At 52.7% G+C, this 27,838-nt stretch overlaps 1 protein-coding gene across 1 annotated transcript; it reads right to left on the bottom strand.

Annotated features, from left to right (window-relative positions):
- Positions 1 to 499: 499 nt before the first annotated feature.
- Positions 500 to 27,838, bottom strand: OLFML2A (olfactomedin like 2A). Its single transcript, XM_059925594.1, has 8 exons — positions 27,612 to 27,838; positions 18,567 to 18,830; positions 13,828 to 13,935; positions 11,477 to 11,686; positions 9,372 to 9,618; positions 7,007 to 7,237; positions 5,748 to 5,933; positions 500 to 4,761 (listed from the first exon to the last, which is right to left on the bottom strand). Exons 1-8 carry the CDS (start codon positions 27,705 to 27,707, stop codon positions 4,157 to 4,159), a joined length of 1,947 nt encoding a protein of 648 aa, XP_059781577.1. The 5' UTR covers positions 27,708 to 27,838; the 3' UTR covers positions 500 to 4,156.

Below are 27,838 nucleotides of genomic sequence, written 5' to 3'. Positions count from 1 at the left end.
CTTAAAAAAATTTTTTTAAGATTTTTTGTTTTCATTTTTGCTGACAGGTTATAAAGCTTCCCTTTGAAATAAAATTATTTTAGTAAAAAGAATGAAATGATTGAAAAAAGAAATAGTGAACTATACTGAAGATGGTAAAGGGAAATGACAAAAATCACAAAGAGGGTCTGTACATGAATGACTGAAGTTTGAGAACATGGGACTAAGTGATGCTCAAGGCTCCCTCCCTGGGATTCTCTCTCTGCAGCTGAAGGTGGGGCTGCAAGGTAGTGTCTGCATACCTTTGGGAATGGCTTGCTTCTCCTCTTCACTGGGAGGGGCCTGGTTGTCAGCCTGAGTTGGATTCTTCTGCCCTAGTTCATTATCCTGATCAGTTTCTAGCAACAAGGCCGATTCTCATAACAAAGTGTTGTTTTAAAGTTATTAAATGTCTGTGTTATGATAAGGATGCAGACCATAGCATTTAGTCAAGACTTTTAAATCAAGCTTTTGATCACGTATTTATTTAGGTATATTCCACCTTGTTGCAAAAAAAGGTATTGTGGCAGTTTACAAAAATAGATAAAATACAATATAATAAAAATGAAGAGATCAGGGTAAAGGTTAAAGCAGAAAGCCAGAATGAAGTCAGAGTCCAGTAGGAGACCCAGTACAATTGTTAAAAATAACCTCAAATTTGACTTTGAGCTTCCCAGTAGCCAAAGCAAAGAAGAAAACCTGACTGGTTACAAAATTCCTAACAACAGTTAGTTTTGGGCTTTGGTGTAAAAACAGACCTGGTTCAACTCTTGACTCTACTACTTGTTAGATTCGTGACCCTGAGCAGTTTGCTTAACGTTTCTGAACTTGAGGTTCACTCCCTGTAATAGGGAAAAGTAATGCCAACCTTGGGGTTCCTGGGTGGATTAGTGATAATGTACGTAAGGGTGACTTCTAGCTCTAGGAGGGTACTGCTTGGGCCCTCAGCTGCCCTTTGTCCTCACTAAGCTGCAGGTCTTCAGCCATAAAAGGGAGTTGACATCTGTCCCCTCTGTGCAGCATGTCAGAAGCATAGCTGGATTCTAACCTAGTACTCCCTAACTCCTATCCAGGGCTCCCTGACAACCATCCAGTGCTGTGTCCTCCTGTCACCAGAGTGGTTTCCAATGCTGTCATGGAGGAAAAGGTGCTTTAGAACATACGTGTTTTCAGTAGTCCTCAAGTCATTCCCAGGAAAACCCCCCAGCCTCACCTTTAGGGCTGCCTCCCACACAGAGCAAATTAAATATTAAGGTCTAGAAATCTCTTGGGAGGACTCAAAGGTGGCAGCCAAAGCCCCTTCACGTAGCATGTTGTTCAGAAACACCGGAGACAACTTCCTTTGCTGTCACAGCTGAGGTCGGTAGGAAAAGCTAGCCCTCTCCTTCTTTGTTTGAAGTACCTGTTACCAACTGTAATAAATCCCACAACAAAAACTCTTCCCTGCTTCCCGTCACCGATAGAACAAAATCCAGTTGTCTTAGAATTTCCTTTTCTCTGGTTTGGCATTCAAGGCTCTTTATAAACTGACCCCAACCTCCTTCTTGGGTCTCCTATGTAGATGCAATTCGTGGCTTGGCTACACTGGTTAAAAGCAACGACCACCATTTCTGGAGCTGCTGCTAGAGTGACAGAGTTGGCAAAGAACATGTGCTGACCAGCCCTGAAAACCTGACTGTGCTACAGGCTAAGCTGCTGTGCTTGGGTAAGTCCCTTCACCTCAGTTTCCTCGTCTGTAAAATGGACACACTCAGAGTACATACCTTCCACTGTTGTAAAGATGCAAGAATATGCACATGGCTTGCTTAGCCCACTGTTGATGCTCAGGTTTTATTACTGATTTGGAAACCTGGCTTTCCACTTGACTCTGCCTCCACTTAACCTCTCTGGGCTCCAGTTTGACTACCTGTAAAATGAGGAAAATAATTGTACCTACAACATAACCCACATACAAGGGCCTGAAAACAGAAGGGGCTTAGTGAATGTTTAGAGGCTGCAGCCATCATCCTCTCCCCGAGAAAACTATTTTGCTTGTCCTTTTCCAAAATTGGTCCATTCTAACTTTCCCTTTTCTAAGACTAATGGGGAAAGAGGAGCCTGAACATTTCTCACGTGGTTGGGCTGTGATATCACGAAAGACAGAGTCTTCTAAAACCCACACCCAGGGCCAAGGGAAACGCTGGGACTTGCAGCCCCTGAAGAGTCTGTAAGTGGAGCCCTCAGAGTTCAGTTGGGCGGGGGAGGCTGGATGTGTCCACCACTATGAGTCAGGCCTTGCTTGGCTGGGCGTCATCATTCCCCTTTACTTCGGGGGTGAGTTACGGCTTAAACAAAACAACATCACCTGACAATGCCTGAAAGAAATGTATTCTGCACAAAATGCATTTCTTTACACTCTTGGGTATGCAGCTGAATTTCCCAACATGGCAGCTGGGTGTTCATATATACAGATACCTGGGAGCTGGCATGGGGACAGAATGACAGAAGCAGGGTCCGGGGTTGTGTAGAGATCAGCAGTAAATACCCCTCAGAAGTGTTGGGATGACTTGGGTGCTGGGTGGTCTATTGCCTAGCTGCCTCTGAGCGTGGAGAATAAAGGATAAAGACAAAGCCCTTCTGGAAGGAGATCAGCTGGGTCCTGTTCCCACTGTGGCCCTGAGCCATTCTCTAAACCTTTCTGGGCCTATTTCTCCTTTGTAGATATAGGGAGTCAGACCAGAGAACTTCTTCCAGTTCTAAAAATACTGTTCAAAGCAGATGAGGGGCAGGCCTGACGGTCTTGTCCCCGGGGCTGCTGGGTCTGAGGCTCGAGGAAGCCCACCTGTGCACCCTCAGCCCCAAGTCCTGGGCTCGGGGCAGCCCTGGCACCATTATCTCTGAAGCCAGGAAAAGTCTGATCCACAGATCCCTTTCTCCTTCCCTCCCAGCTTCCACCTCTGACTCCTCCCTGCACCCAGAAGGTCCGAAGCCTCCTTTGGACCTGGTTGCCCAGATCTCAGCCTTCCCCGGTCCCCCAGGCCAGCCCACCAAATGACCAGGTTAGGAATGACGAGGAAGAAGAAACCTGTTTCATCCTGGTGCCACCCAGCCTCAGGCCTAGGGTCTTGCTCGTGGCAGACCTGGAGGTATCCCTGAGTGCGTATAGGTTGTGGGTTCAAAGGCCCAGAGAGAAAGGACGAGGTGGACCCCAGGCGCAAAGGCTCTGGGAGGGACTGGGGAGAGGTGCCACAGCCTGGGTATGTGGCCAAAGCCAGCACTTCTGGGTGGAGAGGGAGCCTCGGGGCCTGGCCCAGTTCCCCACCCTGGTAGAGTTGCTGCTGGCAGGCAGTTGCCTGCAGCCTTCTCAGCTGCTGCTGCAGAAACAAATGACGGCACTGATGAAGAATAAGAGAAAATAAAAATGAGTACGGTGGCGGGGGGGGGATCTTGGATTGGGGGCTGGTATTTTTTCTCAGGGTGTGGTTTCTGCTCAGTGGCTGGGTGACTGTGGCGGTTTGGAATGTGGTCAGACAGCGGGTGGGGTGGGGATGGGGGGCTGGCCCAAGGCATGGAACAAGGACATTAGGCCATTAGCCAAAGGGCCCAAAGCCCCAGGGCCATCAACAGCTCCGTCAGAACAGGGGCCTGGGGTGGCACGAAGAGCTGGGCCTCCACCCAACACTAGTGTGTTGGTCCCAAAGGCCTCTGGTTTTGAGTAGCCCCGGGAAAGGGACATAGACTTGAGAGAACAAGAGAAATGAGGGGAGAAGGGAGAGGGCTGGAGGTAGGGGAGAGGTTAGGGTAGAGCATGGTCAGGTCTCATCTGTAAAATGGGCCTGCCGGATCCAAAGTGAGGCCTCAGTCTCCTCACCTGTTAAATGGGCTTAACTGTCTCTACCTCCAAGGGTGTCAGGAGGATTAAGTGGGTTAGTGCACATGAAGCTCTTGGCAGTGTTGTGCAGGTGGAAGTGATTATTACTCCACTGCGTGCTGAGGAAGCTTGACGCTGGCTGTGCCCACTGCCTAGCACCTAGCTCCAGGCCTGGCCCCAGTAAATATTTGCTGAGGGAGTCCCTTGCAGGAGTCGCTGTGGGGAGCCCCCCATGCCCCCCATGGCCACAGGAGGAGGCCACTCCTCTCCTGTGAGCCCAGGTCCCGCTCAGACCACGAAGTGGAGGGTGTAGGTGAGCTGGTGACCATTGTCCCAGGCGTAGAGCACCCGCTCCTTGGGGTTGTAGTCAATCTGGGTGGTGTAGGCGTGCTCGTTGAGGAAGGGCAGCTGCGGGCGGGCGTCGGTGCCCGTGTGCGTGTCGAAGGCGTAGGCCACGTGGCCCTCCCGCTGGTTGTAGGTGTCCACGGCGTACAGGATGCCGCACACCAGGAAGCAGTTCCCGTAGGAGTTTCGCCGCAGCCGCGTCTTCCACGTGGTCTCACGGTGCACCGACAGGTCGCCGGGGTCCAGGCGGCTCAGCACGATCACCTCGGACTGGGCCTCGTGGTGGTCATCCGCAGCGGGATAGATGACCCACAGGCCGCTCTCGTCCACGGCGAAGTCAATGTCCGAGTGGCCGCGCCACTTCCAGGGTGTGGTGTCCTCGTACACCGCGTCGGGCAGCAGCGCCCAGGAGGCCACGAAGCGCTGCCGCAGGTCGTACTTGATGATGTTCTTGGTGAAGGCGCGGTTGTAGTAGAAGGCGCCCTGGTACACCACGTGGCCTGTGCCGATCCAGTTGTAGGGCAGCTTGTACATGTTACTCCAGCGGCCTGCGTGCGGAGGGCGGAAGGTCACACCGGAGCTTCCCGAAAAAACCCCAGCCCACCCCAGGGACCAGGGAGGCCAGGGACCAGGGCTCTTGGGTGGCCCAGCAAGGATACTGAGTGAGCTATGGGCCTGGAGCTGGGCCAGTTATCTGATCCCATCAAGACAGTCCCATGAAGGAGGTACTATTATTATCCCATTTGCCGGGGAGAGAACAGGCTCAGAGGGTTCAAGGTCACTGGTTGTGGAACAGCACAGCCAGGATTTAGACACAGGCTGATACCAGCCCCTGTGCTTTGTTTCAGGGCGTTTGCCCATGCTGCTCCCTCTGCCTAGACTGCCATTTCCCATCCTATCTGCCTGGGGAATGCCTCAGCATCACCTCCTCTGGGAAGTCTTCCCTGATCTCCAGGCTGGGTTCCCATAGCCCCCGAGGCCTCCCTCTAGCGCTATATTGAAATTGTTTCTTGAAGCCTTTGCCATGCACATCAGATTGTGCATTTCTGGAGGGCAGCTCATGTCTAAATGACCCTTTCCCCTCATCATGTTCCAGATCTGATAACCAAATTTCTGCCCTTCCCTGCCCAGACCTGAAGGTCCTGTAAGGCCTGGGGCTCTGCTCATCTGTAAAACAGGGTGATAACCCCCACCTCAAAGATACCGTGAGGTGATACACACTGGTGATTAGCACATAATAAGCACTCAACAAGTGGAAATTCTAAGTATTGTTACCCTTGACAGTAAATTACACTCATGAGGGCAAGACCACGTCCATCTTGTTTGCTGTTGCATTCCAGCTTCTGGCCTGGGGCCAGCACATAGGGGGTGCCCCCAGACTCCTCTTCGTGGGGTGGCTGACCATTCGGAGCTAGGCCAGGCAGGGGAAGTCTGGACCACAGGAAACCACAAGGCAAAGGAGGGCCAAGTCTCCCTGGGGGACCCTCCCTAGGCTACCCACACCTGCCCCTTTCCCATCACAGGGGTCCCTGACCTTGCTTGAAGTTTTCCAGGTTGCGGAATTCCACCAGGCTGTTTCCATAGTAGTAGTTGGTGACATAGATCTTGTCATCCCTCGCAGCAGGGTCCTTCATCCAGGCTCCCTCATGGCGCCCATAGCTGTGGTGTCTTACAGGGGGGTCCACGGCCCGGAGGGTGCCCTCGCAGCTCGCCTCTCTGCCTGTGGGGAGCAAGGGGTGCAGCATTTGGTACACAGACCCACAGACGCTGAGCCAGAGCAACAGTCCTGGGAACGTTATCTGGGTCTTAACTTAAATCGCTCCTGAGGTTTTGTTTGCAGCCTTATTTATTTCTTTTTTCTTTCTTCATGATCAAAGCAATGTCTGATCATTGTAGAATACACAGAACATTCAGAAAAGGAGAATGGAGAAAATAAAAATCATTCAAAATTCTATTATTCAAAGAAATTTTTAAACATGTTGTATTTCCTTCCTTTCCTTTTTTTTCTCTGCATGTATAGTCATGCAGACATACTTAAAAAAAAACCATGATTCTTCTGAATATACAGTTTTAGGTATCCTGTTTTTTCCTTCTACTGAGCAATCTCTCACATCATTAAATGGCCTTTTAATGATGTGATCTCAAGGTTCCACCAGGCCGCCAGACAGCTGTGCCCTTGAATTTATTTAACCAGTCCCCTCAGTGTTAGACCTTTAGATTATTTTCAGTTTTCTGATATTAGAAATAGGCTGCAAGGAAACCAGTTAAGCTGCAGCTGTTGTTCACATATCTGATGGATCCTTTAGGAAAGAGATTCCTAGAAGTGGAATGCACGTGGACCAAAGTAGGGAATGGTTTTGTCTTGTCATCACAGGTAGCCAAGATGCCCTCCAGAAGGACGGGCTCGATCGATGATTTAACAAGGAAGATTTCTACCTAAGACACAAGCCAAAACTATAAACGTGGAGATAAAAACAGGGCCAAAGACTAGACAGAGGAAATACAGAAGTGAAAATAGTTGCTGGATTTGATGATGGGGTTCTAGGTGATGTTTTAAGAAGAATTTGTTGGAAACACTACCTGTTTCACTGTAAATGTTGTCAAGATCTGATCTGTAAAGATCAGATAGCAAACATTTTAGACTTTCCAGACCACATACTTCTGTCCCATATTCTTTAACAACCCTTAAAAAATGTAAAAACCATTCTTAGCTCAAGGGCTGTATAAAAACAGGCTATAGGCTGTGTTTGGCCCACGGGCTGTAGTTTGCTGACCTCTGTGAGGCTTACTCACCTTGGCTGGGGACTTCTGGGCGTGAAGGTGGCGTGGTGGGCAGGGGACTGGTGATGGGAGTCAGGGTAGGGGTGGGGGTGGGATCCGAGGCAGGGGTGCCAGGGGCCAAGTCCGCTCCCTCAGAGGCCCTGGGCCCAGTCTCGTCACGCTCTGCTGAGTTGGGCTCGGGCTGCCTGCCCTCCACCCGGGGCGGCAGCTGCTCCAGCCAGGAAGTGCCCTTGAGGGCGTTGTCTGTGGAGAGAAGACCCTGTGCTCACATCCTAGCAGCACTGCCGCTGCCCGGGGTCCAGGCCCACCGGGTCCCAGCGCTGGGGCCATGGGGGAGAGGTGCGGGTGGCCCGTAAGGAGTGAAAGGCCTCGAAAAGTGGGAGGTGGGGAAGGCTTCATGGTCAGCAGACTGGCTATAGCCCCCTCAGATGAGTGGCCTCGGCCAAGTCCCCTGCCTCGGTGGGCCTCGTCTTCCCCTTCCGTGAAATGAGTCATGAGGTCCACCACGTCAAGCTGTTGTGTTGATTAGAGGAAAATGTGTACAAGACATTTGCACAGATCCTGGCAAATACGAAGTGCCAGATGTGAGACCCCTTTCATTTCCTGGATCCAATTCCAGGAGGCAGAAACCCTTGCTCCCGTTTTACAGACTTTCTCCTAGTCCGCTCCCCTGGAAACACCCTCTAGTTTCTCTCACCCAGCATTTGCCCCTTCAGGTAGGGAAGGGCAGGTGCAGCCAGCTTCCCGTCACCTCTGGACGCAGTTCTCTGCCTGTGCCCCCTCGTTCATCTCCTATCTCCCGTCTCTCAGCTTCCTTGGCATCCCTCCCCCACTTCTTCCACTCCTGCTGGCACGGGCTTTGCTGATAGGAGGACTTTTTCAGCTCCGTGGGACTGGTTTGGGGCCATCTCTGGGTCATCCCTGACCCACGCTTTCCTGGGCTGGAATGGATGGGGTCTGGGTAGGGAAAGATTCAGTGGCAAAGAGCAGGGGACAAAAACTCCTCAGCTTCTGGGCTCCAGTCCCACTAACTCGCCGTGAAACCTGGAGGCTGTCACTTCACCTCTCTGAGCTTGTTTCCTCTGCTGGATCAAGTGCAACAGCATGTGTGAAAGGACTCAGCAAGCTGTGATGCCAGAGACAAAGGAATGGTGCTGTTGTTACCGTGATGGTGTGGCCCCCAGAGATGCACTGAGGCCCCTTGACTCCAAGACAATCACCTGACTTCTTCCTTTTCTCTCCCTGCTGGGCTTCCTCTTTGCATGGGGTTTAGCCAGGCCCTGCTGTGGAGCAGCCCCTGGAGTCTCTCGGGAACGAGGGCATCCCCTCTGGTCAGCAGGCCTCAGTGGGGCCCAGCCTCGGCAGCCTGCCAGGGCAGGGGCTTGTTCCCACGGCCCTCACTGGCAGAGTCAGATGCCTGCAGCTGTTCCTGGGCAGAGCCCTGGCCAGGGGTCAGAGGCTCTATGCCGTGGCTAGGCTAACCTGGCAGGACTCAGAGCCAGCAGCTGGCACCAGGAGCTGGGAGAAGAGGCCCCTGAGCCCTGAGAGGCCAAGAATTGAGGGGGCTCTTGGGAAACTGGTCCCTCACAGTTCTACCCCTGGCCCCCTTGGGCATGGGCTGGGCAGAGAACCTCACTGGAGGAGGAGGTCAGCAGGACCCTGGAAGGGGGAGCAGGCTTGGGACACCTCTCAGGGACATCAGAGGAGAGCAGGCATCTGGGGAGGGGCTCAGAGGAAGAATCAGGAGTCACACCAGTGGGGATGGCCCAGAAATTTGGGTACTCTTGGAACTTTTGTCTCTTGTTTCTCGGTTCATTATTTTGTTGTCCTTCACTGTGATCGGGCAGGGAGCTGTAAGAAAGATACAAGAGTCTGTGGGCTCTTCTTTGGGGGGAAAAGAGTGGGAGGTGCTGGAGAGGCCATCCACCCCAAGGCCAGTCTGGAAATGGGAGGTGCCTCAAAGGCCCCAGGTCACTTCCCAGAACACTGGTCTGGTCCCTGCGTTCGCCCGCCCACCAGAGGCAGCTGCCCGGTTATGGGTATGCTTTTTCCCACTAGACTGTGAGCTCCGTGTTAGGCAGAAAGTCTGGAAGGTACAGCACGTACATAGTGAACCTTCCGCACATCTTTCAATGAAGAAGGAAAAGGCCAGTGAGGGTGGAGACAGCTATAACTACTGGAGAGGAACTGAGTGGCCCTTTGTGTTGATTTGATCATTTCATCGCCCAGGAGTGGGATTATCCCATAGTGTGGATGAGCAAAGGGCACCAACAGGTAACCCATGGAGCTGAGATCTGGGGCAGTCTGACTGTAGAGAAGACCCTGGGTCCCTGTAGGGGCCCCCACTCCCCAAGGTTCCAATCTTCCTCTAACTCACCAGCCATGGCCTCGGTCATCTCCTTTCTGCCTGCCTTGTAGTAGGTGATGCCTCGGATCACAGCCTGCTGCTGGGCCAGGGCCCGGGGCTTGGCTGTGGTCTGGGGGAATCTGCCCTTGCCCTCCTTCTTCAGCTTCTCCACTTTCAGCAGCTTCTCCTTAGGAGGTTTTGTGAGGCCCTTGTCTACAAAGCTCTTCTGCATGCTGCCATATTTGTTGTTGTCTTTGCCTTTCCCTCCAGCTGTGTCCTGGGGGAGAAGGGAAGTCTCAGATTCAGAGGATGGTAGAAGGGATGTTGTGGGGTGTCAGGAGGCTCAGCATGTGGGGGCTGGTAATGGCCATGTTGCTCCTGGCCCCGCGTCCCAGGTGCTCATGAAGTCACAGCTTTCCTCCCATAGTTACATCCATGACTGGGGTGTGCCTCAGTTTCCCTACTCAGCTCTCTAGCTCCCCTGCAGGCTTGAAGCCCAGCCTGATAGGTTAGATTCCTGTTCTACTTCCCAACTCCTGTACACTCCCCCCTGGGGGTAGACTACAATGGTCTGCTCCCTGGGGAGGTCAGCTTCCCATCCCTGTCTCTCTCACTCATTGGTCTTTGTGTGTGGGCAGGGAGAGGTTCTCAGGCCCCAAGGCAGGCTGACCAATTCATCACAGTGTGCCTGGAACTTTCCCAGTGTTAGCACTGAAAGTCCTGTATCCTGGGAAACCCTTCCTTCAGTCCTGGGCAAACTGGGATGGTTGGTCACCGGGGCATTGACCTTAGGGCATGCTGTTTCTAACATTTTGTGAATTTTGCTATTTTTGCTTCCTTTTAAATGCCTCTGATGCTGGCTTGGCACAAGAACCTAGGGCCTGTGACATCACCCATTGTTAGGCAGGATCTCTAGGAGATACAGCAAGTACAGGATCTAGACCTTCTGTGCCACTGCCCAAACAGGATTCATTCTTACTGTGGAATTGGCACACGAATGAGCAGGAAGCCAGCTCCGGGCCGAAGCACTAGGCTTCCTCCCTGCTTTATCAGCATCTAGGTGGTCCCTGCTGCAGACACAAATAGCCCCATTGTCAAAATGTCAGCACGGAGGCTGAGGGGTGGAGAGGAAGAGCATGGGCTCGGCTGTCAGGCAGGCCCGGGTTCCAACACAGCCACCTTCTCTGAGTGACCCCGCTCCGTGTTCTTCATCTGCCAAACTGGCAACGAGCATCCCTCCTTGCAGGTGGCTATGAGATTAACTGAGATAATGTCTGCGAAGAAGTCAGCTCCCTTTTTCCACCACTCACCAAATCACAAGGCCACTGTGGGAGTGGTGGGCTGTATCTTGCACGTGGAAATGGTCAAAGGGGCACGAATGGGACTGAAGTCTAGTCTGTACTCCATTTGCCAAGCCACACGCCCTGGTACGTGTCTGTCACAGGAAGGAGCCTTTGTACAATTTATCCACCCAAAGGGGGCTCCTCCTTCTAATTTATCTGGGCTGTGGGAGAGCCTTTTCTGCAGCATGTCTGCCTACAGGAGGGCCTTTTTCAAATCTGCCCAAAGGTGTGTTGTGTGTCAGGTGGCTCAGCCTGGTGAGGGCCTTTGCTCACTTTGTGCGCTGAGTTTGAATATGGAAGGCTGGGTGTTTGCTGCAGGAGTTCTCCACCCCAGGATGGGTCGGATGAAGTGGTATTAGTCGGCTGGGGTCCCCGAGGCATTGCCCACCTACCCATGAGCAGGCCTGACCCAGCCAGGGGCCCAGCCGCAGCAGGGGAGGTTAGAAGTGGTTTTGCCGCAGCCGACCTGGTCCCTCAGGACCAGGCAGGGAGGGTCATCTCTACAACCTTGTCCCCACTAGTTTGGAACCAGGAGTGAGAATACTGCTGGAGAATACTCCAGCTCCGAGGGCTGGAGCCCCACGTCTGCTCCCAGTTCAGCTGTGTTGACGGCTCACTGAGCAGCAGGCACCCCCTGCCCCCACCCTGCCACGGACTCCCCCGCTGTGCCAGCCCTCGGCCCCGTCCTGCGGCCCCAAAGCCCCACCCAGCTGGCCCTCAGGGCCGAGGTTCTGGCACGCCGTGCTCCCAGCCCACCCACCTTCTGGCCCGTCACAAGAGCCCTGGCCTCACCTGAGCCTTACTGCCAGGCCTGGGGGCTGGGGCAGCGGCGGGCGCCGTAGCCGCGTCCTTCTGCAGCAGCTGGAGGCCCAGGCTGGAGAGCTCCTTCTTGATGCTCATCATGATGGCTGAGTGGTTCTCGTAGTGCCTCAGCTGCTCCCTGAAGTGGCGCATGCTCTCCCTCACCACCTCGTTCTCCTGGCTCAGGTTGGCCTTGATACTCTGTGGGGGTGGGACCCAAGAGCTTTCCAGCCTCCTCTGACTGTCCCCAGCCCTGGTGGACACCCCAGCTTCTGCCATCAGGCTTTGCTGCCCAGTCTCCTGAGCAGGGCCTGGGGGAACGGGTGGGGCGTTCCCTCCCTTCCTCCCTGCCTTTCTTTCCTTTGCCCTTTGCTTTCTCATTTGAGCCTATTTTGGGAACTCTTGCATATCTGTATATATAGCGCTCCCCATACCTTTTACTGGCCACACAGTTTGCCACTGTATGGATGGGCCAAAATGTATTTAGCCAGTCCCTTATGGATCCACCTTTTCAGTTGCTACCAATCTTTTGCTACTTTAAAATTACCTTTTAATTTCACAAGTAATACATAAATACCTCTTTTTTATAAAATACTCAAACACTGGAACTCTGTGGGGTTTTGCTATGGTCTCTGATCCCTTCCTAGTCTCCAAGTCTCCGACTTCTCTCCTGGGCAGGCTTGGCTCCTCCCACCGCACCAAGCCCCACCTTTACTCTTCCTCTTGTTCTCCTGCCCTGCCTCAGTGTCTCCCTACTGCTGGGGACTCTGCCTGGCTTTAGCAGCCCCTAGCCCCACTGCCACCTGGATCGCAGGGTGGACAGAAGGCACACTGTGTAAGGCAGGTTTCTCCGCCTCAGCGCTGCTGACATTTGGGTGCTGTGGAGCTGCCCTGCGCACTGTAGCATGTTTAGCAGCATCCCTGGCCTCTGCCCACTAGGACCGATAGCATCCGCCACCCACCGCCCCCAGACTGCAACAACCAGAAGTGCCTCCAGATAGTGCCAGCTGCCCCCTGGGGAGCAAACTCACCCCCGGTTGAGAACCACTGGCGTAAGGGAAGAAAGCAGAAGGAAGCTGGGACCCCAGATTGTTGCCTGACCTCCTGCGATGTTTTTCCCTTAGGCAGAGGGAGCCATCTCCTCCGCAGTGAGGCTGTTCTCTCCGCCTCCTCCCAGTGTTAGCAAAAACTTTTTCTTTTTCTTTTTTTTTCATAGCTATCACTTAGTGAACAGAAGCAAAGCACAGATAATGCAAAACAGAAGATAATTTAAAAATCATTTCCTTGTGGCTGCAGAAATCATTTCTGGTTTGTTCCAGGCTCTGCAGACATACCCTCCAGATTGTCTGGCTCATAGTTGCGTGAAGTGAGTTAACATTTCCTAAGATTACCAGAGGAGAGGTCAAAGGAGGCTAACTGTAGAACCAACAACAGGAGAGCCTGGCATGTACTAGATGCACAGGAAATACTGGTGCACAGTAGAAATTCAACAACTGTTACCATTCTCCCATGCTGGCATGGGCCTGGCACATAAGAGATACTCACCAAACACTTTTTGAATAATTAAAGTCACTGTGACCCCAACTTTGGGGTGAGTAAGGGGTTAATCTCCTCTCATGGGGCACAGGATGCCCAGGTGTCCCCCTCCCTGTGGAAAGGAAGCTGGGAAAGGAAACCTTCACGCCCCTCCTGGCAGCTGCATATCCCCAGGCTCCCAGCAGCCCAGCAGGGACCGGATGCAGGAAACAGGCGGAGGCCAGGCTGTGCCAGCAGAGATGCAAACCTCAAACCTGCAGCCTGAACCTCCAGGGTCATTCAACTCTGTCCCTGTCCTCAGGGGGCAGTATCAGCCACCCGCCCAGCCCTCCAGCACATTTGCCCTGACCAGGAGAAGACACTTAGCACCTCTGCCTCCATGGTAGGTGGGTCCTTGAACAGCCATGCGACCTCGAGCCTGGCCCCCGTGGGCTTGGCCAGTCCTGCACAATGCTGGCGTTTCATGCGAATGGTTGCCCCAGACTTGTGCAATATATGGGCCCTGGTCTTGGCGAACTGAGGGTGGCTGCAAGTTTCAGCCCCCTCTGCACCTCTTTCATACAACCAGCAGGTGCCTCAGTTTCTCCACCCAGCCTTCCAGCTTCCTACAGGCCCTTGAGGCCCAGTCAGACCTCTTCCTCAAAGGCTGGACCCTGTGGCCTGCATCTCCTTCTCCCAGCTCCCTGCAGGAGTCCAGCTTCTAACAGCCACCAGGGTCCAGACAGAATTGCCTAGGCCCCTTCGGACACTGCCCTTGGCCGCCAGCACTGCACCAGCCTGGCCTCTGTTTCAAGCCCTGCCCTTACCTCTTCCAGCGTGTTCATCTGGGAAGCCACCTTGTGGACGTAGGCGTGCACCTTCATCAGGTCCATGCTGTACAAGGTGCCCTCCAGGAGATCCACCATGGACTGCAGCTGCCCGGGGAAGGGTGAGGGTTAGGGAAAAGGCACAACACGCAGCCAGGCACAGAGGGTGCAAAAGGAGCCCCACCAGAGCGTGAACCCCAGAGCCTCAGAGTGGTCTGCTTGACTAGACCCAGCCTGCTCATAATCACAAGAAAAGCTCTTTTGAGCACTTCCATGTGGCAGACACTGTATAGGGGCTTGAATGAGCCATTTCACTTAATCCTGAACAACCCCACGAGGTGTGTAGTGGACACTGAGGGAGCTCCATCCACATCCCCTGGATCCCTGCTTCTGTTTCTTGTGCCCAGCCTTGGCTTCCATGTGCCTCCCTTTTAACAGTCTGCATCTGTGACTCTCTTCAAAGAGCCACTTTGCCCACCAAAGTGCCTGGGAGTCTACGTCCTCCTGGGACAGCCTGTAGGCAATGCCTGATTGGTGTGGGCATCTAGTAACCCAGCATCCTAGCTAGAGTGGCCAAGATGCCAACGAGAGTGTCAGGGAAACCTTGGCACGAGGAGCCGGTTGGGAAATCAGCTTTCCCTTGCTTCTAGTGGGCGGTTCCTCCAGCGCACCCCCTGTATGCGTTCTCAGGGCCTGGGCATGCTGGTGCTCCGGTCTGGCCTTGGCCAGCTGTTTCCAACACAGCTTTACTCCCACTCTCCCAGGGGTGTTCAAGCTGTTTTAAGCCAGAGAGTTCTTCTCTGAATAGACTTTGATCTCTAGGACAGAAAAAGGGGGTGGGGGGCTCTGGTGGAAGCAGGGATAGGGCCTCGAGTCTTCTCTGCTCCCCTACAACCTTGTTCAGACTCCGAGGGGTTGCATGGTACCCCAGGGCTCTGTGGAGTTCAGTGTGAGAACCATGCACGGAGACTCTCCTGGGCCTCAGCTTCCTTCTCTGTGAAATGGGCAGCAAGGTTGTGGAGCGGAGCAGTACCGTCTGGATAGGGCTCAGCTCAGAATGGGCACACAGCAAGGCCTTCATGAATACCAGCAATGATGATTACTATTCCAGGCGGCTAAATGGGACCTCCTAGCTTCACTTCTGCTGACTTCATGGCCACCAAAACTGGCTTCCCAAAGCACAGCTTTGACCATGGGTCCCTCCCCTGCTAGATTACTTGCTGTGGCTCCCCACTGCCCAAGTGTGGCTACTTATCTTCTGACCCTGGCATTCAAGCCCTTCTTGATCTGCCCCTGCCACCTTCTTCGGCCTCAGCAAATGCTCATTCTGGGCCAGGCATTAAGGACAGTGATGACAATAGACACGAGCCTTCATGGTCCTTTACAGGCTGTCAAGGAGTGCAGAGTAACACAGAGGTGCCTGGATCAGGGAATGCAGGTGGGGACACACACAGGTGCCCAGGTCATTAACGACGGGGCACTGACCTTGTCTGGGAGTGTGTGAGGTTTAGTAAAGTCTGCCAGCAGGAAGTTTTGTTTGAACTGAGCTCTGAAGGAGGAGCACAAATTAGACAACGATGGCCGGAGAAGGACATTCCAGGCACAGGGAACAGCTCGTGCAAAGAGCTGGAGGTGTGAAGACACATGGTGTGTTTGAGCCGAGCAACTCAAAATGTAGTCTGCGGACCAGCACAAGTCCAAGCTGCTCGTTACCAGTCTGTGATAAAATAATTACAAAAAGTGAGTGTAGGCTTTTATAAACTTTCAGAGCCATTTGACAGGGAAATTTTATATCTGTGGACTCTAATAATACAACACTGGACTTGTATTTTGCGTGTCTGTTTCTATTCCATTCATTTTCCTAACAATTCATTTTTATAGTATTTTACAAGAGTGTTGGTTCTTGACAGATTTTTTTTTTGACTGAGCCACATGGCTTGCAGGATTTTAGTTCCCCGATCAGGGATCAAACCTGGGCTCCTGGGAATGAGAGCGCCAAGTCCCAACCACTGGATTGCCAAGGAATTCCCAGTGCTTGACAGATTTTTTTAAAAACTGGTCTTTCACCACATGTAGTTTGAGAAGTACAGTGTGGAATTGACAGGTGGTTAGTGGGGCTGGGGCAGAGAGAGGGCAGGGGGGCACCCTGGGTCACACCCACTCCACTTACTCTCACCCAGAATGTTCTTATTTCTGCTCACTTGAGGGACTCCTACACATCCCTCAAAGCCCAGCTGTAATGTTACCTCCTCCTCTGGGTTCCCACAGTCCCTGGAACGTCCATTGGCCCAGCACTGACTGCACTGCCATTACTGGGGTCAGGAGCTGTGTCCCCATAGGACTAGAATTCCTCAAGGGTGGGGCCATGCCATATTCATGTCCAGAAGGAAAAGGAGTGAAGAGGTGAGAGACACGCCCCCAAGAAAGGGGATCTAGAATCCCATTCTTTCTCCTCAGAGCCATGCAACTAAGGCTAAATCACAGCCGCAGTTCTTAGCTTGAGGGGAAGGGTTGGGGTAGAGACAAGGGGCAGGTATAGGGTGGGTTGCCCTGTTCCCCTCCACAGTGGCTTCCCCTAACCTCCTCTCCCGGGGGGGGGGGGCTGCCCACTGAGGGAGGGGGAGCCAAGCCAAATGACAGGGGCCTCAGCTCTGTCTCCTACTGCCTCTGTCCACTTCTCCTCTTGGGGCTCACTGGGTACCTGTCGGGTACTCACTTATACTTCTACAGTATCAAGGAGGCAGAGTATCTTCTCTGTGTTCCTCCTACGACCCCTCCTGCTGGGTTAATCCCACCACTGCCCCAGTCCAGTCCTATAAGGCTGAATAAAACCCCCCATGGCTGCTGTGCGCTGAAGGGACAGCTCCCGGCTGAGAGAACTGCCCAGTGACCTCTCCACTGGGCAAGGGGACACAGCAGAGAATTCCTGGATTCAAATTTCTTGCTGTGTTATGTTAGGGAAGTCACAGTTCCTCTCTGGGCCTCAGATTCCTCCCCCAAGTAAAGCTGGGAACATAAGTTCCCTCTCCAAAGGGCTGTAGCAAGGATTAAATTAGCCAGCATTTAGGAAAAGGTTTTGTCTATCCTCATGTCAAGTATGCTTACAATTCAGTTGTTGAGAAGTGGATTTGAGCAAAAGTTGGTTTTGTCCCTGTAACTGAAGACTGGCCTATGGCTTCAGTGCCTGGAGTCTGCAGGGCCCTACTGGGTTTGGGAGACACTGTGGTCCAGGAACTGCCAAGTTGTCAAGAGGCCACTTGGCCTAAAATTCAAACACCACCCCCAACTTCAAGAGTTTTGGTATCCATCCAGTAGTTACAAAAATAAAACTAAAGTTAAATTTAAAGAAAACATTTTTAGCCAAATGTTGGGAGACAGTTCTTCCCAGGCCTCTTGCTTTTCTGCATGTCTTGCCTGCAGAGGCACTGACTGTCCTTGTTCCAGGCCATCTTGTTGCAGAGTGAACAGCCTTGGAGCATCCAGAGAGTGTTTCCCTCTGGAGCAGGGAAGGTGTGCTTGGTGCTCATTATAAGAGATCTGGATTCTCTAAGTTGGGGCTCCTCTCTTGGAAAACATCCCACTGTGTGTGCAGGTATTATCTGGCCCTCACTGCATCACCCCATGGGAAGTGAGTGGGAGAACCAGTGCAAGAAAGTGGAGACACTCTGGCGACTGTGAGTAATAAAGTCCTTTGTCTCTGGCTCGTGTCTACTGCCAGCATCCATGAAACTAGCAGGCTAACTTGTTAGCTTACAAGTAGGGTAACATCTCAGTCAACTTCACAGTTCTTGACACGAAAAGGGCAAAATAGACACATGTTTGGAAGAAATTATAAAAGAAAAGGATCCTCTCAAAAGCCACTAAATTATCTGGCTATTACAGAAAGGAAGACAGGAGAGCAGTGTGATTTAGAACACATGCTTTGGACACAGCAGGCCCTGAGTTCACATCCCAGCCCCACCAGGCCCGCCAAGCACGAAGTTGCGCATGGTGTGAATGGCACGAAGGTGCCAGGCTGGATGGGGGACTGTGGTCTCCCTGCACATGCCTATCCAAGCCATGGGTCCGGGTGGTGGGCCCGGCACAGGGCTGTGGCACCTAGAGGTGGTGCCTCTTTCTATTCTTCTTATGGTGGGGTGGGGGGAGGGGATTATAAGCACAAAATTTACATAAAAATATGGTATAGACTTGCGGCTGCATGTCATTATGTGAGAGCTTGGGCCAGTTACCTAACTTCTCCAAGCCTCAGTTTTCTTGCCTATAAAATGAGGACAAAGATCCCATACTTCACAAAATTGTTTAAGAATTTAGAGAACTAATGTTAAAAAAAAGAAAAGAGCTCAGCACAACATCTGGCACGAAGGTGGTACGTGAGTATGGGAAACGTTATTCCATAAAAAACAATCAAATGCCACAAAATACTACATGGAGGTGCTGACAGATGACCTGGTTTGGGTAAAACACAGGACACTGGGATAGATGCTACTAGATGGTAAAGGGCTCTATCCAGGTAAGTTAGCCAAAGGATGCTGCCTCCATCACTGACTGGCCGAATGGTCTTAGGCAGGAATTGGTTTCCTCTCAGGGAGCCTCTGTTTCCTCACCTGTGAAATGGGATGAGAACTACCCCTGCCTTAGAACGTGTGGCCTTTTCATTGGAGGGACAGCCAGCGCCAGCCTACGCTAGGTGTTCACGCAGGAGTGGGGTCCCATCCCGGCCTTTACTCCAGAAAGTCTACCTTGAGGAGCTCGGGTGCCTGTTTCTTGAGTTTCTCCATCTTCCACTCGTTCTCGCAGGGGTTGAGCGAGGAGGGCGGGGCGGTGCAGGAGCAGCGGCAGTCCGTGCCGGAGCTCACAGTCTCTACTGTGTAGAAGTCCTCCACTCGCGCCCGCCCGCTGCGCACCCGGCTGCACGCGTCCTTGCTCAGCGGCCGCATGATGCACTTGCAGCGGCAGTCTGAGCCCTCCGAGGTCATGCGCACCTGGTCCACGTCGCCGAACACCTGCAAGAGGGGCCCCGGTGAGCCGAAGGCCAGCGCTGAAGGGAGGGGGAGAGAAGGAGAGGGAGGGACAGGTAGCAGGATCCGGCCCCCCTGGCCTTTGGGGGCACCATTAGAGAAGGAAACAAATTTCCTTACGAGGAAATAGAAGCCTTATAATAATAACAACAATGAAAAGAGTAATGGCCGCTGTGACAAACAGTTTCGCTGTTTCTTAATAAGTTAAACATGAAATTACCATGTGACCCAATAATTCTACTCCCCTGGGTATATACCTAAAGAATTGAAAACAGGTGTTAAAGCAAGGACTTGTACAGGAATGTTCACAGCAGCACCATTCACAATAACCACAAGGTAGAAACAACCCAAAGGTCCATCAACTGATCAATGCATAAACAAGGTGTGGTATAGCCCCACAATGGAATATGATTCAGCCATAAAAAGGAATGAAGTACTGATACATGCTACAACATGGATGAACCTTGAAAAATATTATACTAAATGAAAGAGCCACTTATATTAATATCCAGAATAGGCAAATCCATAGAGAGAAAAAGCAGATTAGTGGTTCCCAGGATGTAGAGAGAGGAGCAAGTGGAGAGTGTTTACTTAATGGGTACACGGTTTCCTTTTGGAGTGATGAAAATGTTCTGGATCTAGGTAGTGGTGATGGTTGCACAGCATTATGAATGTACTACATAAATGCCACTGAGTTGTACACTTTCAAATGGTTAAAGTGGTAAATTTTATGTTATGTGTATTTTGCCACAATAGTAAAAAAATATGAATGGAGACCTTTTACGGAGCACTTACTACATCCCAGGTTTCAGGTGCGTTACACCCTTTAATAATATCTGTGTATGGGGGGGGGGTATCGTTACCTCCAAAGTCCTTAGCCTGGCCTTCAAGGCCTATGTGAGCTGACACCTTCCCTCAAGGCCCTCCTTTTGCCACTCTTTCCTTCACTCCACTCCACCCTCCGGGGCCTTTGCGAATTTGGTACCCTCATCCTGAAACCCCTATCCCTCATATTCCCTGAGTTCATTCCCTCACATTAACTTACACATTACCTCCTCTGAGAAGCCTTCCCTGACCACACACCTCCCATTTCTCTCTGTCCCCTTATGTAGTGGCTTTGCTTTTCTTTATTGCACGCACTACCATCTGAAATATCATATCTGTGTTTTCTTATTTTTTGTCTCCCCTACTCTACTGAAGGCACCTTTAGAGGCAGGGACTTTGTCTAGTTCCCTCCTATATCCCCAGAACAGTGCCTGCTTGGCTGAGAGTAGGAGCCCTGGAAATATCTGTTGGATAAACAAGCCCGTATTTTACAGACACTCTAGAGCACAGGGCTAAGAGCATGGTGTCTGGAGCCTAGGCCAGTAACTGTGAGATTGTGGGCAACCCAATTTTTCTGTGCCTCTGTTTCCTCATTTGTAAAATGGGCTCCTGCCTCATGGAGTTGTCGTGATGATTAAATGAGTTAATATAGGTAAAGAACAGAGCCTAAGCAATAGTGAGTGTGTCTTAACTGTGAGCCATTATTAATACAGCTAAAGAAACAGAGGCTCAGAGAGGTGAAGTCACAAGTTCACACAGCTTCACCTGGGAACATCCAGCTTTGGATATCTGCCTCCAGATAGAAATCACTGGTTTATGCTGCTTCTCCTACAAATCTGTTTCCCCAAATCCTGTGTGACCTTAAACAGGTTACATAACCTCTCTGAGCCTCATTCCCTCAGTGGTAAAATGGATGACTCTCCATACCCAGCCTCCTCATAGTGAGGCTCAAATGAGATACATGACCTCCATTTAGTGGTTTCCCTTCCCTCCTCCCTTTTCCTTCGATCCCACCCTGGGAGGCCACATATCCAGTGTCTAAGTGTGGTCACTGGTCCCTGGGGCAGCAGGACTTTGTGCCTGCAAGAGTCAGCTTGGTGAGATCAGCGGTAGGTGCCAGACTCAGTCACCGCCTCCAGCCTACCTTGCCCTCACACACCAGCCGGGCTCTCGGAGCCCCAGCCAGCCACTGCCCTAGCTGGTTCAGCCAGCCCATCCTGGGCTTCCAGGCTCTCAGGACACAGCTATTTATGGCTCAATCAACAAACCAACACCGCAGGCCTCATGGCTACTAAGCTCTCACTGAAGCCGCCAGGACCCAGGTGAGTTCAAGGCTCCCTTGGGCTTTCTGCCAAGCCCAGCCCCCATGAGTGTCCCAGTGCCCTCTGGGGAAGGGCAGCAGGCACTCCATTTCTGCTCTGAGCCCTCAGACACCTGTTTGAAACCCTGGCCTCAGTCAGACTCTGGGTGATAGCTGGAGGTGCAGAAGAAATAGAGGTACATCCTTGACCTTCTCAGCCATGAGAGAAGCTGATATAGTGAGCTCTGAGATCACAGAAAAAGACACCCATGAAGACTGCTCAGAGGAGGGCACCCCAGGGGACATCTCGAAGCACGAGTAGAGCATTCCAGGGAGAGCAAGTCATATATGCAAAGACAAGCAAGGGCCTGGCACTTTGGGGGCTTGGAGGAGGTTGACTCTGGCTGGTGCCTGCAGAGAGCCTGGGTGGCAGGAGCTAAGGCTGGGTGTGGCAGAGCCCGCTCGTGGAGGGCCCTGAAAGTTGGCTGAGGATCTAGATTTATTCCTGAAAATACTGGGGATTCATGAAGCGGTTTTTTTGTTTGTTTGTTTTTTGTTTTCTTTGTTAGTTTCTGCTTTATAACAAAGTGAATCAGTTATACATATACATATGTTCCCATATCTCTTCCCTCTTGCATCTCCCTCCCTTCCGCCCTCCCTATCCCACACCTCTAGGTGGTCACAAAGCACAGAGCTGATCTCCCTGTGCTATGCGGTTGCTTCCCACTAGCTATCTATTTTACGTTTGGTAGTGAATATATGTCCATGCCACTCTCTCTCTTTGTCACATCTTACCCTTCCTCCTCCCCATATCCTCAAGTCCATTCTCTAGTAGGTCTGTGTCTTTATTCCCGTCTTGCCACTAGGTTCTTCATGACCTTTTTTTTTTTTTTCTTAGATTCCACATACATGCGTTAATATACGATATTTGTTTTTCTCTTTCTGACTTACTTCACTCTGTATGACAGACTCTAACTCCATCCACCTCACTACAAATAACTCCATTTCGTTTCTTTTTATGGCTGAGTAATATTCCATTGTATATATGTGCCACATCTTCTTTATCCATTCATGAAGGGTTTTAAGTAGGAGGGAGCCAGGGTCAGATCTGCATCACGGGACACTCACTCAGGCTGCTTTGTGGACAGACGGTGGGTGGAGGAAGAAAGCCTGGGGTGCAGAGCCCAGGGAGGAGACATTTACTGAGAACTCACTGAGTGCTGGGGAAGTGTGGGGCAGTGGTTAGGAACACAGCCATGGGCCACCTACAGCTGTGTGCTCTTGGGTAGATTACTTAACTTCTCTGTGCCTCAGTTTCCTCATCTGTAAAATGAGGGTACTGCTAGTGTGTACCCAACAAAGGACTGTGTGAGAACTGAGAGACGGAATACCAGGAATATGTTGTAGTTGTTATTATTACCACCAAGAATCCTGACAGGGGCTTGTTTTTCCCTTTGTTTTTCCACGTGGGTGCATTGGTAGATATTCTTAGCAGTGTCCTCCAGATGAGGAAATAGCCCTGGAGCCATCAAATGACTCGTTCAAGGGGATCAGAGCCCAGGGTGGGGAGACTTGCTGTCCCCTGGAGGCTGAGGAGGGTGAGGAAGGAGGTGGCTACGGGTGGAAGCTTTGTCCTGGGTTGTCTGTGGGCGAAGTGTACCCTGGGCCCTGCTGGGCAATTCTCCCTGTCTGTGAACGCGGACAGCCAGGCTCAGATGCTGTACATTCTTTAGATCGCTGCTACTACCGTAAGCCTGCCTTCTCTTTGAGACTTCTGGGCCCCCTTCCCGGCTCTGCTGGAACCCCTAGCCAGCCCCACCCACTCCCCCAGGTGGGGGTAAGAGCCCAGTGAGGGGATGTGGGTGTGTTCTGTGTGGCCAGGCCAGAGAGGCCTCTTCCTCAGGACTCACCCATAATCCAACGCCCATCCCCACCAGCAGCGGCCTCCACATCAGACTGCAACATTCCTTCGCTCCTCAGATGAGGTGCTACGTCCTGATGGGGGCGGCCAAGGCCCTGACACAGCCCAGGAGTCAGGAGTGGAGTCGGAAGAGAGCCTCTGCTCCAGCCACGGCTGCCAGGAGCCCAGGCAGGCCCGTACCTCCTGTGGTTACTATGTCCTGTGCTGCTTGACTGGAGGAGGCAGAGCACCATGGAAAGGAGCCAGGCCTGGGCTCAAATCCCAGCTCCCACGTGTCCTCCCCACATGACCTTGACCCCTCTGAGCCTCAGCTTCCTCCTCTGTAAAATGGGGAGGATAACAGTCCTTTCCTCATAAGCTTGTCCTGAGGCTAAAATGAGTCAATGCATGCAGAGTGCCTGGCATAGAACAACTGCTGTCTACTTGCTACTGAAGTTGCTCCCAATAACCCTCCCTCACGTTTGTACATCATTTTCTACCTCTTTGCTCTCACCACAACCCCACCTTGGAGAGGAGAAATCTGAGCATCAGAGAAGATGAGGGGCTTGCCCAGGGTCACACAGCACAGGCTGACTCCAAAATTTAGTTCACATGCTCTTCCTCCTATGACCACCAATAATCACCAGGCAAGGGCTTCTCCACCAGCAAATGAGCTGGGATAGAGATGTTGGCCCTGGATCAGGCCTTGGTGGGGCAGGGGAAATGGGGCTCCCACTGGGCCTGACCCACCTTGCCCTTGGCCTGAGGGCTGGAGTTGCTGCCTCAGCCCCCCACCCTCCCTGCAGGCTTGCTCAGCACACACTGCTGCCAAAGACCCCAGAAGTGTGGGTGGCTTGTGCTTAAAAAGTTCCCTAGCAATTTGCAAGGAAATCCCACAATAAGACGGCGAGAAGGTGTACTTGATATTTCTGAAGAGAGATGGATAAATCTGGCCAGAATGGGGAAGAGGGGGTTCAACCGATAAAATGTTCTAGAAACAGAACAGTTTCAAATTGTGTCACCTTGAGGTTGAATCTTCCCTATTCTCTCATGGCCAGCCCAGATTCACTGAGAGGCAGTTTCCATGTCCTCCTGCAGGGAAAGACCTCCCCTAGAGCCCATGGTCAGCTGGACACCTCCCTCTGGATACACCCCAAAGGTACCCCAAACTTAATCCATCCAAAACTGGGCCCAGCATCTTCTCCCAAACCCGTGTCTACCTACCTTCCTGCCCAACCCAGGTCTCTGAGCCTCCTTCTTACTCTGGAACCCATCAGTCACGTTCTTCCGATGGATGCTTCATTCTAAATATCTCCTACCTCAATCTCTTGGTCTCTACTCCCCGGCCACCCAACCCAGGTCTCTGAGCCTCCTTCTTACTCTGGAACCCATCAGTCACGTTCTTCCGATGGATGCTTCATTCTAAATATCTCCTACCTCAATCTCTTGGTCTCTACTCCCCGGCCACAGCCCGAGCTCAGGTTGCATCAACTGCTACCTGGGCAATACAGGAGCCTCCTCTCTGCTGGATTAACCTTCCAAAAGCTCCTTTTTGATGATCTGTTATTCTCTTGCTCCACAAACCTCCATGAGTTCTCAACTAGGGGATGTGCCTCAGAATTACCTGGGGTGGAAGGACTTGGAAAATGCAGATGCCCTGTCCTTACTCTACATCCCTTCACTCAGACTCTCTCAGGCTCCCCAGGGATTTGGATGCCCACTAAAGGCTGAGAATCCTGGAGCCCCAGGGATCTCCAAACTCCCCAAGTTCCCTATCTTGGATTTTTCAGCAGCCCCAACCTGACTCTTTTGAGCTTCAGTGTTCAAGTCTGTCAAATGGGGAGGGAGCACTGAAGTCTTAGAGTGTTGTGTGAGATCCTGAATGTAAATCCTGGGCAGGGGGCTTGGCACCCAGGATGCTCTTCGCATGCCCCAGCCAATAGGAGAGATGGAGCAAGACCTTCCCTGCAGAGAGATCCCGTGGGGCCTCACTCGGTCCCACACTCTTTGTGTGCAGAAGGAGGACTCCATCACTGTGCAGCCCTTGCCTGCTCTGGAGCCTGTTTCCAGTTACACCCACAGGCAGAAACTCCCTGAGTGGAGGGGCAGCAACACCTAAGCCTCCGGGACCGGCCTGGCCTGGAACATCTGATTCAGCCTGGGACACCACCGCCTGCCTGTGCTAGCCCCTCCTGCTCCCCTGGCCCAGCTCCCACAGGCCTTGGCCTCCCCACTGTCCTCGGGCCTCTAATCAGCAGCAGGGCTGACCAAAGACCCCCTTCCCACCCCAGGATGCATGGGGAACATGAGGTGCCAGCAGCCCTTTCACAGATGGGGAAACTGAGGTAGAGATGGGGAATTCTCAGCCACATTCCTAGGACACGCAGCAAAAAGCAGGTTCCCAGAGGTCTCTCGTGCTGTGCCTGGGTTTCATGTGGTTACCTGTCGGTCCACCCTAACCTTCACACTGGGCAGTCCCTCAGATATGCCAGGGAAGCTGTGAACTCCTTCTCCCACTCCCAAGATGGGCAAAGCACTTCCTTAGATGGAAACCCCAAGTCCTGCTTAGGAGAGACCTTGTTATAAACACAAAATTAAAACACGCTGAGTGAGGAGCTGGCCAAGACCACAGAGTTCCTTGGTGAGTACTGGGGTTGAGCTGCCCCTGTACCCCTGAAAGTACTGAGCAGAAGGCGAGGCTGGACCGCCCAGGAGCAGGAAGTCTGAGGAGGGGCCAACTTAACCCTTTAGGGCCCTAGATAGATTTCAAGTCCCAGACTGGCCTTCCAAAGGGCTCTCCCCTCACCCTCAGAAAATAGGACAGGCTTGAAGAGGAAGGAGGATTGTTGGGGGAGGGAGGGTGATAATGAAAACAGCTCTCTCTCCAGAGCCAGCAGGAGTCCGGCTGTGCTGAGGAATGCAGAGTAAATTCACCCATCACTTGATTTTTATTTTTCCCAGCTGGCTGAGTGGTGTGGGGTGGGAGGTGTCTGGGGGAGGGCTGTGCTGAATCCCCCAGCTGCTTCATCCTCCAAACTCTAGGATGTGCCTCCCCACCCCACCAGCCCCAGCTTGCCCTGGGACAAATAAACACACACACACACCCCCAACCTAGCAAGTGTTTGGCTGACTCACTACATAAACAGGGTGTTGGGTTTTCTTTGTCTTTGCTTTGCTTTGAATGTGAGCCCTCCCCCACAAGCTCTACAGCCCTCTGCATGGCTCAGAGGATGCCCGAGACCAAATATTCCTCCCAGCCAGAGAGATGAGAGGTGGCAGAGTGCTGACCAGGTTATCTGGGGTTTTTTGCTCACTTGTTCCCCTACCCGAGCCAGGTCAGGGAATCCTAGAAGGCCCTATATGGAAGGGAAGTTGGGGAGACAATGTTTTTCAGATGGGGGGACTGAGGTCCAGAAACAGTCAGTGACTTGCCCACGGTCACACAGACAAAAAACAACAAAGGGCCAGAACCCAGGTTTTTTGATCCACAAGCTAGCTGTCTTTCTATACATCCTAATTTCCCCATCTGTAAAATGGGAATGATACTCATTCCCTCTTTGTCTTTGGAGCACGTGGTTAGGACTGCAGCTCACTTGTTTGCATACCCTGAGCTGAATCTTCAGGCTGAAGGTCTGCCAGTGCCCACTGCTCATATACTTACCATGTGGCTAGTGACCTCTGCCCTTTACCTGCCTGTGGACAGGGCAGCCTCACCTCCTACCCAGGAAAGAGGCTGGAGAGACATCAAGAGAAGTCACTCTTACTCTCATGCTCTGCAGTACCTCCCTCCTGCCTCTCACTTGCCCCCAGTCCCAACCCAGTCCTCACCGGGTCATTTCTAGAACATCCTCAAGAGGTCCCTGCTCTGACTGACCCTAAGTGCTTCTCCTCTCTACATTCTGGATCACACTCCCTTTTGGGGTCTCTGTGGTAAGATTTTAAAATCACAGTATCATTTATTGGACACCCACTAGGTGCCAGAGTGGTGCTAAGCATTATCTAGGCCTGATCTCACTAATCTAGAGATCATAAAGGCCCAAGGTCACCTAGCTGAGAGATGGAGGCAGGATTTGAACCCAGGTCTGCCGGACACCAGAGCAGATCCTTTCAGCCATAACTGAGAACAGCTCAGTCACTTCTGGAGACACCGTGTCTTCTGGAGGGTGCATCAGATCTCTGGCAGGAACACCAGAGGTCAGGAGAGTGGCCAGCCCAGCTGGGTTCATTGGGTCCCCCGTATGGCCTGAAAGCCTTGGCCCAGGTCCTGCTGCAAACCTAGGAGTCGCTAGGTAGTAGTTAGCCAGGGGTCTGTCCCCACGTGGGTCAGCCTCCCATGGAAACTTTGAGCTAGATCTCCAGGCTGCCCCTGCCCAGCGCTCCCGGGAATCCCCTCCCTAGGCTGGGGACTGCATCTCCCTGTCTGGGCCGCCTTTAAGCTCCCAGCGCCCCTTCTCCCTGGCCCGGGGTTTCAGTACTGACCTCCTCCCCGCACTGGACTGTGTCCAGCGCCCCTTCCAGAGGCTCGGGGTCCCAAGCACCCTTGCCATCTACCTCCAGCCCTTCTTCCCCCACGAGCTCCTCTCCCGGGGTCCCTGCCCCTGCGGCCTCCCTGTTAAGTCTTCCCTCTCTGGGTCCTCTGTTCCTGGCCCAGACATCATGCTTAGCCCGCACCCCCAGCCACAGCGCCCCCTCGCGCCAGGCTACACGCCGAGCTGCGTCCGGGTCGGAGGGCCGCACATACCTTACTGTCAGCGCGCACCGGGCTGGCACGCAGCAGCAGCAGCAGAGGCAGCAGGAGCAGAGGCAGTGGCCGGGGCGGGAGGGCGGCTGCGGCCATGGCGGGACGGGCAAGGCGGGCACAGACAGTGGGCGCGGAGGCCGGGAAGCGCGGGCCGCACTGCTAGCCGGGCGCCGCCACCAGCTCTACCCGTCCCGCGCGCCCCGCGTCTGCCCGCTGCTCCCCGCCCC

Source organism: Balaenoptera ricei, chromosome 6 (assembly GCF_028023285.1).
Source record: "Balaenoptera ricei isolate mBalRic1 chromosome 6, mBalRic1.hap2, whole genome shotgun sequence".
Lineage (NCBI taxonomy): Eukaryota > Metazoa > Chordata > Mammalia > Artiodactyla > Balaenopteridae > Balaenoptera > Balaenoptera ricei.
The sequence above is the reverse complement of the archived record's forward strand: the minus strand, read 5'-3'. Positions and strand labels throughout refer to the sequence as shown.

Bases quoted from the DNA above. Each gene is read 5' to 3' on its own strand.
- OLFML2A (XM_059925594.1), bottom strand. From the start codon at position 27,707: ATGGCCGCAGCCGCCCTCCCGCCCCGGCCACTGCCTCTGCTCCTGCTG. The intron at 13,936-18,566 runs GTAGACTTTCTG...TTCCCCGGGCAG, and splicing joins AGGCACCCGAGCTCCTCAAG to CTGCAGTCCATGGTGGATCT. The intron at 4,762-5,747 runs GTCAGGGACCCC...CTCCGCACGCAG, and splicing joins CCTGGAAAACTTCAAGCAAG to GCCGCTGGAGTAACATGTAC.